Here is a 12,979-nt window from a genome sequence, read left to right on the forward strand (position 1 = left end):
AACATAGAAAAAATATAAACATTTTAATTACATTTAAACATTATTATACAAAGATCACAGTCATAATATTTACACGCTAATGTTTAACCTATTTTCCGTAACCGTAGCCACCGGAACTAGCGGACGCTGAAGCCTTTGCGCTGGCAGAGGCGTAAGCGCCAGATCCTGAACCACCAGAACCACATGAGGAGGAGCCACAGCCTCCACCGTGGCCACCATCACTGCCCCCATGGCCACTGCTACCACCATAACCCCCTGCGCCACCGGATCCACCCCCTAATCCACCTGATCCACCATGTCCACCGGATCCATGACCGCCATCTCCAAATCCACCACCAGATCCTCCGCCCAGGCCACCGCCGCCTCCATAGCCTCCGGCAGATCCACCTCCTAATCCACCTGATCCACCATGTCCACCGGATCCATGGCTTCCGCCATCACTAGATCCACCACCAAATCCTCCGCCGAGGCCACCGCCCCCGCCATAGCCCCCAGCACCGCCAAATCCTCCTCCTGTTCCCCCTGATCCACTATGTCCACCGGATCCACCAGATGCACCACCCGCTCCTCCGCCCAGGCCACCGCCTCCTCCGTAGCCTCCAGAGCCGCCAGATCCACCGTCTGATCCACCATGTCCTGATCCTCCGTGGCTTCCGCCTCCGAAACCTCCTCCTAATCCACCCCCACTGCTTCCACTTCCACTACCACTCTGGACATAAGCTGCTTTTCCACCATCGCTACCGCCTCCGAAGCCGCCACCGCCGCCAAAACCCCCGCCACCTCCAAATGAGGTTCCGCCTCCATAGCCACCCTTTCCTCCGCTACCTCCTCCAAAAGTGATTCCACCAGAACCTCCATCAGAGCCGTGACTGCCGCCGGAAGAGCCACTGTAGCCCTTTCCACCTCCACCGCTTCCTCCAAACGAGATTCCGCCTGATCCTCCATCAGAACCGCCATGGCTTCCTCCACCGCTATATCCACCGCCTCCAAGGCCACCACCGCCTCCAAATCCGCTGCCGCCTCCGTAACCTCCTCCTGAACCTCCTGAACCTCCCTGGCCACCTCCATTAGATCCACCGCCGCTGTATCCACCGCCTCCTCCATATCCGCCATCTCCAAAAGTTCCCGTAAAGGCGAACCCGCCAGATTTACCATCATCCGACTTCGAATAAATTACTTTCTCATTTCCTCCGCCAGAACCTCCAAAACTACCTCCGCCATGGGCACTGCCTCCCACACTCTTTGCGTGGTCGATACCAGATCTGACTTTATCTAGGATTTTGTCGACTCCGCTCTTGATGCCTTCGAGGTTGAAGCCGCCGTGGAATTCTCCGCCACCGTCGCCGCCGCCAAAACCGCCACCGCCGCCGTAACCGCCGCCGCCGCCACCGCCGTAGCCGCCGCCGCCGCCATAGCCCCCACTGCTTCCTCCGCCGTAACCTCCTAAAACAAGTGGAAATATGGCCTTAGTATTTCCTACAATTCCTACATAATCAATATAATCATTAATAAAATAAAGTAGATAAAACTATACAGTTATTTAGTGTACCTACACAGTTAAGTTACTACTTCTAACTTTAAAACAAATCCAAGCGTTTCCTACCCAAAATTATTAGGTATCTTGCTAAAAAACTTAGACAAATAATCCTAATGCGAAACTTGCAAAAACAAGCAACAACGGTTGCACTCCGGGAGTGCCGATAGAAGTGAAAACTCACCTCACTATCGTATAAATCGTATCGTATAAACGTATGTATCGTGTCACCGACGCCCGGTAACACGATACATACGTTTAGCGGAGGTATTCTATTTATTTATTATATATTATATTATCATTCTCAAATAAGAAAAATGTCAAATAACATTGAGTTTTTCTTTATTCATTTAAATTATGAGTGGCCACCTTACGGGGCTTACGGTCACGTGATCGCCTTACGCCCCTTACAGTCACGTGATCGCCTTACCGTCGATCGTCATCATTTTTTCCCCACCTCAAAAAGTGCCCAGCGCCGCTAAAGAAGTTTTCACTTCAAAAACAGTTAATTCCATTATTGTTGGTTGACGGTAGTCCGTTTATTGGTTCGCATCATTTAAACACTATAACTAGCTTACTATATCAAAAGGATTTTAATTTCAAAAGGGATTGTATAATTTAATTTTCACCTCAGCAGCTCGAACAAGGGTACTTTGCTACTTAAAAACAGTGAGCAAAATCGCATTTTACTCACTGAGTGAGACAAAATAGCAAAATGCGATTTTGCTCACTGTTTTTAAGTAGCAAAGTACCCTTGTTCGAGCTGCTGAGGTGAAAATTTAATTGTTGGTACGTATATCTTAAGAAAACATAAGTGATGAAGAAGGAATACATTTTTCGGGTTCTCTAATATGTTCTCACTGCTGAGGTGAAAAGTTTTGTGAACTACACGAGATCAAAGTTATTTACATCTCGTGCGCTTTTGAGTCCCTTACTACGCTCAAGATTCTAAATTAGATTCACTCGCTACGCTCGTGAATCTAGTATAGAATCTTTCGCTTGCACGGGACTCAAAATAAGCACTCGAAGAAATATCAAACTTTGATCTCTTGTTGTACAAATAACTATTAACACTTTTCATCCTAATTGTCTCTTTTTAGAGTCCGTGCGGAACGAGAAGAGTCGTGGAATGTATTTGGCCCGATACATCTATTTCCGAACAGATTTTACTGATAATTATTATATATTGATTTTAAACTTGTTTTAAACCCTACCTGCTTGCGCAAGCGTGACCACGCACGCAGCCACTAGACACGCTCCGAACCTCATGACTGCTTCTACACTACCTACTCAGCATCACCCGTCATCCTTTTATATAACTCCTATAATACATGCAGATGCGTTAGACTCAGATTACTGGGAAAACAAACACACACTTAAGTTTTTTCGCGCTGGTCGAAACTTGAAACTGGTTATGTTTTTGCCACGGTCGGCTATAGTAGATCTCAAGTGTTTAACCTTGGGAACTTTGACCTGAGTTATAGTTTTTATTACATTTTATGAAAATACTTCAATTACACGTGGTTTTACTTATGGTGTCAGTTTCGAATGGATGCGGAAGCTATAAATAGGACGAATAGACATATTGTAAACATGTAAAAAATATTGAGGATTTTAATTGTTATTATTTGTGTAGGTACCTATATATTGATGAACAGTCAACATCAATACTACATTATATTATGTAATATTATAAGTACTAAAGTATGTACTATTAATACTAACTAGCAGATGAAACTATGCGTCAAAGGTATCTATAATGCTCTAATAGCTTGGCAAAAAGAGATAAATCTGGAAGTTTAAAATGAGAGAGTGGAATTGGTGGTAGTGGTGACACTGGTGACTCTAACTGCATGTATGTGATGTGATACTCTACTGTATTTGTATGTGATGTTTAGCGTCGCATGGAGGGAAGACTAGGAAAAGAGAGAGAAGAAAAATACCCGAATATATTTTATATAAAAAAAACGAATTAACAGAAAGTTAGAAAGAAAGTAGTTACTTAAGTATAAAAAGTTTAGTTAATTATAGCAAATCGTTACATGTATAGGAGGGTTGACTGACACTTTTGGAGCTTTTTCTATCTCCAATATCTCCATCTGACTAAATTTTACATCAAAGAAAGAAGTGCATAACGAACAGGTCGAATATTTTGGCAAAAGTTTGCAAAATAGGCAGTAAAAACCTGGAAATAAATTCGCTTGCTTTATAAGAGAGAGAGAAAAATTAAAAATATAAACAATTCTAAAGTTATTATTCCAAAAAGCAGAACAAATAGATAATCTATTAAATTCTCAAAAACGTTTGTTTCTTCGAAGCGGCTGGTCCGGTCACGATGCACTAATAACGGCTATTCAACCACCTTTTGATATAAATCTACGTTTTAATAAACTACATCTCTTCTTGCCTGTCTGTTCGGAGTACTGAAACATGCACGTGTATACCATATTTTATGAATAATTTCTTAGCGAAATAATTAAGTAAGTTTTCTATTCACTTGATATATAGATATAAACCTATGTACCTATAAGCATCCTATAATAACTTTTGTTTAAGTTTAACGAAACTTATTTTTATAAGATTCAAATAAGTATTCAGTTTTATAGTGTGTCAAATGTCTGTTTGATTTCAAACATAGACAGAGAGAATCATACTATCTTTGTCTAACACTAGTACTAGCACCCAAAAGAAAAGGATGAGTATAGCTTTTTTTGTTCCTATTTACTGACAAGATTTGGTTGACCCAGTATACTTCAGCTAATTTCTGTGTTATAATTTACATAAAAAAACAACCAATATTCAACCAAGCGGGACAATCCAATTGCCAATTTTATTTTATTTTTATGAGAAATTAAATTGGCGTCACGCTCACACGTACCTACAAAATTTAATTACCAATTAGCCAATTAGCGTCGATTTTTACGTCCGCACCTCCTGATTAAGTATATCGGATAATTTTACCGGAATTAAGTGTGAAGTGGGATCGGAGAGCCAATTTCATTTTTGCGTGCGAATTATTGTCCCGCCTGGACACTGCTGTTTATATGTATTACTAAGAGATGATGATGTGCCGTTGTAAATATTCCCGTTACCGGAAATCTATTGGCAATATTTCCGGGAATTTTATTTGAATGTCGCTAATATTGCCGTTATTTTAAAATAACTATAGTACGTTTTTTCTTTAAATATAAATATTATGACGCCTATTAAAAATGTTAACCCGCGTTTTAGAACTTTTGTGATATTTATCTACAAAAATTTAGACAAGTTAAGGCTCAAAATAATTAAAGTAGGCAGGGACATTATCTCCGAGGCAGGCAAAGTTGCAATCTAAAACTAGTTATCGATCAGTTATCGACTCGATATGTAGTAGTTATATCGATTTAATATTGATGCAAGATCCCGTTGACCACATCCGGGTCCACTTCACACGGATAATTTAATTTACATTGCAATGCTGGTGCATTTTATCAAAGCACTTAGCTTGTTATGGGATTATAAAATTAACATATAGGGATGTTTGTATGTGCCTTCATGGGCTAGTTTGTGGAAATGCAAGTACTTACCTAATGAATAAATAAATACCTTTGCCAATACCAAATAAATAAATTTGTAATAAGTAGCAGTAGTAGCTAAATGTATAAATTTAATGTATTATAGGTACTTCCGACTTTTGTGTGTCTATTTTGAATGATTTTCTCTACAATTAATTAAATGCCACAAAAAATGCATTAAGTACTTCAGAATCATAGTACCTAATATGTATTATTCTATGCTTGCATCGCATTTTTAGACATAGCGTGTATATGTATTACAGTCAGCATCAATGGTAAGTAGCGTATGAAACAACGCGCCAAAAGTATCTGCCACCCTGAATACTTTTCCAAATAGAGACAAATATCTACAGTATCTGTTCCAGTCTTATTATCCTGCAAACAGAGACATGTTTCTGTTTGTTAAGGTGTTAGAAAATGGTAGGCTTATACTTATGACATGACGCGTAGTCTGATTATGATGCTGACTATACTGCAGTACTACAGACTACACTGAGTATGTATATAAGTATCAGAGGTCAGCGAGTGTGAGCTATTTACCTTATAATTTGACATGGCTTACGTCATATTATAAGGCAAGCTCACCCTCGCCAACCTTTGATAAGTACATACTATGGGACTAGAATAGGGTTGCCATACGTCCCGGTTCGCCGGGACATGTCCCGGTTTGAAGCACGGTGTCCCGGCGTCCCGGCCGATAAGGAAATTGTCCTGGTTTAAAAATCATAGTTATTTAGTAGGGGGCTGGACTTGGTAAATAATAATATACCTACATTTCTACGTTTCATATGGCCAAAATTAAAAAAAAAATGTTTTATGATACCTACTTTTACCTAATGTCCAATATCAGTTTCTCAGACACACAATCATTAGATGATTATGTAAATTATGTTATTTTATAGCTTTTAAAGTCTGTAATGTAAAGCTCGAATTTCAGGCTCCCGAGGGCCTAAAATCTCATCAATGGAACTTCGGCCCTTCAAATAACTCTTGTACATATGTACAAGAGTTATTTGAAGGGCCGAAGTTCCATATGATGACACATATTATTATTGTTGAGTAACATTTGACGATTGGTTCGTGTTAGAGCGTTGCTTTCTTACAGCAGTTACAGCTCGACCTTCGGCGTCACTTAATTTTTAACAAATATAAACATTTGTTTCAGAAGCTTGGCATTTGCCTCGCATAAAAGCTCACCGCGCTGGTTATAAGTACGCTTCGGGCTTATTAAGTAATGTGAAGATTTCTGAGCTCGACCTTCAGCCTCACTTTTTACCTAAATTTTTGGTTTGTCTTCCAAATCTCCTCTTCTTCAGCTTAGCCTTTAGCCTAACCTCGCTGCGCCAAGCTCGGCCTGCGGTCCCGCTTTTTAATACAATGGACATTGGTTGGCGTCTATGCTCTAGCTGAACTTATCCTGAAGTACGGCTTCGGCCTCGTATGAAAGCTCGCCTCACTGGGGAACTTCGGATTTTTAGGCCCGGTCCGGCCTTTTTAACACGCTTTCACAGCTTGTCACAAAAAATTTCGCCCTCGCTGCGATCGCGTTTTTTGCTGGTTGACCCTGTGAATCTACATGATAGCTTGACTGGTCAATGAATAGTCATTTAAACACATGGAAAATGTATCTCCGAATCTACTGTGCTAAAATTTTGACGAAAAAAAACCCAAATTAGTTCTTTACCTATCGATGACAGGAAAATCCATTAGAAATGTGCAGTCAAGCGTGAGTCGGACTTAATTACTTAGTTTTTGATGCTACCCCTACGGGTTTTTTATAAACATTTCACTCACGTTTCACATGAAAAAATACATTGTGGTTAAAAATCCCTTAGAACCGTTAGAACGCGAGTCCGACTCGCACTTGACCGGTTTTCTTTAAATGTCCCGGTCTGAGTTCCCACACATATGGCAACCCTAGACTAGAATACCTATTTATTTTCGAGAATATAAACCACAGTGACGGATCACGATAACTAGCACAGCATGCCGGACAATTATGGTAAATGTAAAATATGGGACTACTACGGGAATAACATTGAAAATATGGAGTACGGTAAGCCGCCCCTTTATATAATATGTTGATGAGGGATAGTTAGTATTGACCTATAAAACGTATGGTAAGTAACTTTAAGTAACTTTAGCGTCTCGCCATTAATTTAGGAATACCTGTGAATAATTTGTCTGCGAGACGTTGATGTCACATTATTCATTACAATAATTAATATTAGCAGTGCATTGTTGTCGACGGTCGTTAAAAAGGGGTAAATATTAAGTATGTGCCTTTTTTGATACTGCAAAGCAAGTACAGTTCACTGTTCACTGTGGTATTTTTCTCTATTACTATTTTCTTTATAACTAAATAGTGTACCCACTGGTACTGTGTAAAGCATTTTAATAGATTTTTGCTATTAGGTACTTGAAATTTGATTTCGTTTCGACAGTGATTTATTTGTAACTTTTTTTTATGATATAGGAGGCGAACGAGCAGACACATCGCTTGTTAGTAAACGATTACCGTCGCCCACGGAAACCTGGCCACGTAGCCAACACGCCAATCGCTAACGCTCCGTAGCGAACGAAACGCAACTGTCACTGTCACGCTAACATGGAAGAGTGATAGAGAGACACAAAGCGATTCGATGGCGAAGCGATAGCGATTGTCACCTTGGCTAGGCCGCCTGCAGCGCCAGAGGGATTGTAAGGGCGTTGTCGGCCTTTAAGATGGAACGATTTATTTGTGATTTAATCACCTCTTTCGCTCCAAATTTCGCTAATTCCGCTTTTGTAATACGGTAATGACTAAACGGGGCATTGAACTGAAGTTTTTTTTTAATACGTCGGTGGCAAACAAGCGGTCACATATTTTGAGCATAAGTAGTACAGATAGTTGTGATGGTGACTGTAAGGTACATGCGTTATACAAACAAGTCTACCGGAGCGGATGAAAACAGAACTTATCTGATGTGATGACCAGTCTAAAATTCCACAAATGCTATTAAATTATGGAAATAGTACCTAGGTAGAGCTACAAATGTAGGTAGTAGAGATGTATGCGGAAAATGTGTTTCCTATTCCCAACAAAATTAAAACAATAATATTGTTATTCAAGTAAAGCTTAGGTACCTACCTACGTACTAAGGCAAAATATAATGTAGGATTTTATACGTAGCATCTAACATTTAATGTGTCATGTTGTGGAGTAGTTGGAAATAAGGGAATATTGGAAATATTGCCGACATCGATTATCAATTTAGTACATTAAAATGTTTCTGCTTGTGTTCAACGTGCGTTTATTGTAAAATTTGAATATATCTATTGTAAACCTTTTAATGTTGTATTTCCTATTCAAACAATATGAGCAAACGGTTTATGCAAACCGTTTGGTCACTGTTTGAATCAGGCGTTTTGCAGGCTGACGAGGTTCCATTAGCCAAAGTCAAAATATAGGTACTTTATTCATGTAGGCCTAGCTAGCAACAAGCACTTATGAATAGTAATTAGGTGTATCTTAAGATAATTATCAGAGCAATTTATTGATGTTAAATTATTCCATAATAATATTGGATTATTCTGTTTCACAACAACTACATACATATACCTGTAGGTAGCTAATTCAGTAACCTGTTAATTCAACGATTAAATCATCATTCTATCAAGCAGCGTTCTAGGAAAACAAATGGTGTTTGTACTGTGTGTATTTCTGTTAGAAACTCCACATAAACTGTGTAGTGAGGGTTTTCGTTGATATATTACTTACTTTACGTTTTATATACCTGCTCTTTTTTTGTAAAGCAAAGACGAACTCAAACCATAATCCTTTATTCTAATATTTATTTAGTTTATGTACTACATGGCATAAAATAAAAGATATTTCAAAACAATATGTTTTACAGATTTGTGAAATTCATAACAACGAATAGTAATGGCTACATAATACTGGACAATCAAAACATTGATTGCTAGGTTTTAATTAAGTTGTTGTCTGTTAAATTATATGTCTTGGACATAGTAAAATGTAATAATAATCACTATCTGTGGTACCGCTTAGTTTCGAACTCAAAATAGGGTCTATCGCTTGGACTCTACCCTACGACACGTTTAAAACTTTAAAAAACCTACCTTACTCGTTTTGACTGTCCAGTGCTACCTAGCTATCGAAATTTAAGCTAACCTATAATTTCTGGTTGTCAGGCCTCGGCGCGCCGTACGCGGTAGCATGGCTACTGGCAACGCCGCCGCGGCCAGTGCTGTAAGCATTGGCAACCGCCGTCGCTCCTCCTGGCATGCCACCCGACCCGGACCGCCCTCCATAGCCAAAGAACATAGGGAAGAATGCCGCGGCTGGCATCCTTGGCATGTCGTATCTGTCATCATCATCATCATCATCTTTAACAGGCCGTTTGACTTGTTTCTTCTTCTGCACTCTTTTCCTAGGCTTCTGTTCCTCGACCTCTTCAACCTCAGGTTCTGCTATTTCAGGAATAGTTTTAGATGTGGTTGAAATTTCTGTTCTTTCGGTCGGGTCGGCGATTTCGGTTTGCTCTGTGGCGGGTTTCTCTGGCTGTTGGGGGTAGAAGATCTCGTTTTGTTGAGGGGGGAGGTAGGTAAGCTCGGGTTGGGTCTGGCGACGGCGGTCGGGGAGGTAGTACTGGCTGGTCTGCTGCTCTTCGGGCTGGCGGAACATGAAGGCGGCCAGGCCGCCGCCGGCCTGCTGCGTGTAGTACGGGTTGTAGTACCTGCTCATGGCCATGCCGCCGCGGCTGCTGTCGCTTGCACCGTAGGATACTGGGGAAGTAAACGAAATGGTAAGAAACTGAATTCGAAGTTTCATTGACCAGGTTTTATCATCGTTGTCAACAGAAAACAAACAAAAAAAAAAACAATAAATGAGTTGTTAAACGAGCAACATTACTTTTTGGCAATATTTCCCATGGGAATATTTTCGGGAATGGGAATATTTGGCAACGCCACATCACTAAATCAGTAATTAAACCCGTACAATAATTTTATCTGTAATGTTAAAAACAAAAAAAAAATATACTCGATGACGAAGAAAGGGATATTTTTAGGTAATTTAATAAATGAAAATTAAAGAAAAAACAGATACCTACCTATCATCAAGTGTCACCTACCGTTAGGACTTAAGCTTCTTATGCGGCAAAACTCTTTTAATAAGTAGTAATTATTGATAATTTGTCCGTAGACATATATATTGCTACCATAATTCATATTTAACTAACTTTTTTTTTTATATTTCGGATCAGGTTATAAAGGGTTCTAGTTATTACAGATAGTTGTTAATGTCTCGTTTCCAATAATCATTTCCAATTATTTTCACAACGTACTAATTTCACAATAAAATAATTAATCTTTACAATTTAAAAACAAAAACTTACGCGTATCAACATTGCCGTAATACGGATAGTAAGGGTACGCGTCCACCGCCCACAGCGTCAACACCAAAGCCAATACCTTCATGATGACACTTCCAAAGCTGTTTGACAATGACACTGTTAAGTCTAAAAGCTGGCAAGCTAGTGTTGTCCCCAGCCAAGTACCGGGTTATATATCCGAGACGGCGGGACTGATTGGGATGCAGATCGCGTCGCGCGCTCGGCGTTGTCATTTTACAAAGTTCGGCTGGTCCTACTCCTACCGTTATCGGGATACATCCTAGAGCTAATCGCGAATATGCAACACGTACTTACTTATCGGACCGTTTGGATAATGGGTGAAAGGTGAGTGTTCGGTGAGGTCATAATCCGGTATTGAATCTAATCGATGTGATCAGAGCTTACGAATTTGAGCCAGCGGAGCTTTGGGGGATTTATAAAATGAACTCGCAATTTTAATGATAATTTTGACTATGCATTGTATGCAGATAACGCAGCCACTTTTGTAAAGTTGATCATCTGTAAAGGTTTATATAGTAAATGTTAGTTTTGTGGGGGTCTAAATAAACTTCTAATCCAGATCTTTATTATTGTGTTGACCGAGATTGGCACGACCACTACGACCAAAAGTAGGTAAGTAATCAAGATCATGATTTGTGTGAAAAATAGGTAGGTATATACTTATTTTGTACTGCTGAAATGTATGCTCAATAAAATTCTGTTCCGTAAATATTTTCTATGATGTTCACACAAAAAATATAAGGAAAGTTTACGCATTTTTTTAGGCGCTTTATAAATTTTATTTTGTTAACTGATGGGTCCGTTATTAATGTAAAATTATCTCTTGCATTGTATATGTCAATCACGCCTACGAAAATTCGTAAATCTGTAGCACCTAAGTAGAAGAATCTAATCAAAACATGCTCCTAGATCCCACAGATTTGTTAGAGAGGCAACTGTTTTTTTTTAATTCATACTTAAATCTAATGCGATAATATCTAAACTGGACATAAAGCACATAACATTCCTGCATTATCTTGACACAAGTGTAACATTCTGAGACAAAACGAAGCTTCCAACAAAATTTTCAAAACAACTTTGAATCTTATTTGTTTCGTAAAAAGAGTGAAATATTTAAAAAATATATGGATAAAGGCCTTTTTGTTATTGTAAAGTGAAGTGACGATAATTTTCCAATAATCGTGTGAACTTTGGAGACAAAGTGCTATAAATAAGGGTGTATGCGCGGCATACGTGCGCGCACGCACGGTGCGCATGTTAAACCAATTGAAACTCGTTCGAAGTAAAGGTCGTATGTTAATACAATGCCTTTGGCGGTAACATCGTTTTATTAAATAAAGATTGAGCCCCATTCATGACGATTTATAATACTCGGGTTCGCCGTCGAGTTCGGTTCTTGGAAAGGTGTTTAAGGATATTGGAAACGTCTAGGGCGGGTTTTCGCGAGGAAAAGCTTTGCTTTGTATCTAACCTACGATTAGGTACCTATACCTAGTAACTAAGTTAAGCCCTCTATAATCGTTTCATATATCTTCCAGTTTCTATTTTTTTGTCAGTGATACCTTTTTTCTTCTAAGTTTTCGTAAGTATACTTACTTAACAAACGGTCTTTATTATGTCTCATTTTGATTGCATCTGTGTTTGTACCCTCTAGGTTTTCATTCCGCCCCTCAATTACTACCAATTGACACAAAAATATCTAAAAGTTCAATGCTGAAAATGTTGGCAGCTTTTTTGTGTCTGCTCATTCGCTGTCCAAAGGTTTTGCGGTAAAAATCGCTTTTAAGCGATAAAACATGCATAAGATTGCCTGTTATTAGCGTCTAGTAAGTATTATGTATTTGTAAGACACACAGTCCCAGCCGACTTTGTGAATGAAATATGCCCGTCTTGTTTTCATTGGATGCACGTCCATATCTTGGCAGGCATCTCTCGTACCAGTTTAGTAAGATAGCATCGCACCCACGGCATAAGTCCCCCTAAATACTCATAAACGTCCGACGATTTGAGTGTGTGAGTAGAGAAAAAGAGCAGAGTGACACCTTTCCATTCAACTTTTCAAACACTGACGCAGTTTCGCAGTCTAGGAAAGCGTTTCGACTATTTTTGGTCCCACCCCACCCTTGGCTAAAAGCGACAAAAATACATCCCCATCCCCACTTTGCGTATGGGCTGGGGGGTCGCGTATTTAACCGTTTTGTTGGCATGATTGATTTATATACCCATGCCAAATTTCTGCTTTCTAGCACTAAGTAATGGTCAGAGAGCTAAGACGTGGACGAACAGTCTTACTAGTCTGATCCATTTCTTTTGATGCTATATAACTGTACCAGTTTCTGAGATAACATCGCACCCACGGCATAAAATCACTTTCAATACTCATAAACGTCTGGTTTTAATGTTTCGACTTTAACGTCGTGACGCCATTCGAGTCTCATTTCGGCGCGTTTCTCCTAATCGTCGATCCGAGTTGC

The 12,979-nt window shown here is 39.5% G+C and overlaps 2 protein-coding genes across 2 annotated transcripts; both read right to left on the reverse strand.

The window, feature by feature from the left end:
- LOC134647360 (uncharacterized) lies at positions 1–2,894 on the reverse strand. The gene is made up of 2 exons (XM_063501695.1): positions 2,749–2,894; positions 1–1,443 (listed from the first exon to the last, which is right to left on the reverse strand). The coding sequence occupies exons 1-2, from the start codon at positions 2,801–2,803 to the stop codon at positions 89–91; spliced, it is 1,410 nt and encodes a 469-aa protein (XP_063357765.1). The 5' UTR covers positions 2,804–2,894; the 3' UTR covers positions 1–88.
- A 6,013-nt stretch (positions 2,895–8,907) lies between these two features.
- Positions 8,908–10,635, reverse strand: LOC134647361 (uncharacterized). Its single transcript, XM_063501696.1, has 2 exons — positions 10,488–10,635; positions 8,908–9,876 (listed from the first exon to the last, which is right to left on the reverse strand). The coding sequence occupies exons 1-2, from the start codon at positions 10,567–10,569 to the stop codon at positions 9,263–9,265; spliced, it is 696 nt and encodes a 231-aa protein (XP_063357766.1). The 5' UTR covers positions 10,570–10,635; the 3' UTR covers positions 8,908–9,262.
- Between the last annotated feature and the right edge of the window lie 2,344 nt (positions 10,636–12,979).

The sequence above is a fragment of the Cydia amplana genome, chromosome 4, assembly GCF_948474715.1.
Source record: "Cydia amplana chromosome 4, ilCydAmpl1.1, whole genome shotgun sequence".
Classification (NCBI taxonomy): domain Eukaryota; kingdom Metazoa; phylum Arthropoda; class Insecta; order Lepidoptera; family Tortricidae; genus Cydia; species Cydia amplana.

Coding starts and splice junctions, on each gene's coding strand:
- LOC134647361 (XM_063501696.1), bottom strand. CDS start 10,569: ATGAAGGTATTGGCTTTGGTGTTGACGCTGTGGGCGGTGGACGCGTAC. Junction 9,877..10,487: donor TTACGGCAATGTTGATACGC/GTAAGTTTTTGT, acceptor TTACTTCCCCAG/TATCCTACGGTGCAAGCGAC.
- LOC134647360 (XM_063501695.1), bottom strand. CDS start 2,803: ATGAGGTTCGGAGCGTGTCTAGTGGCTGCGTGCGTGGTCACGCTTGCG. Junction 1,444..2,748: donor GGTCACGCTTGCGCAAGCAG/GTAGGGTTTAAA, acceptor CACTTGTTTTAG/GAGGTTACGGCGGAGGAAGC.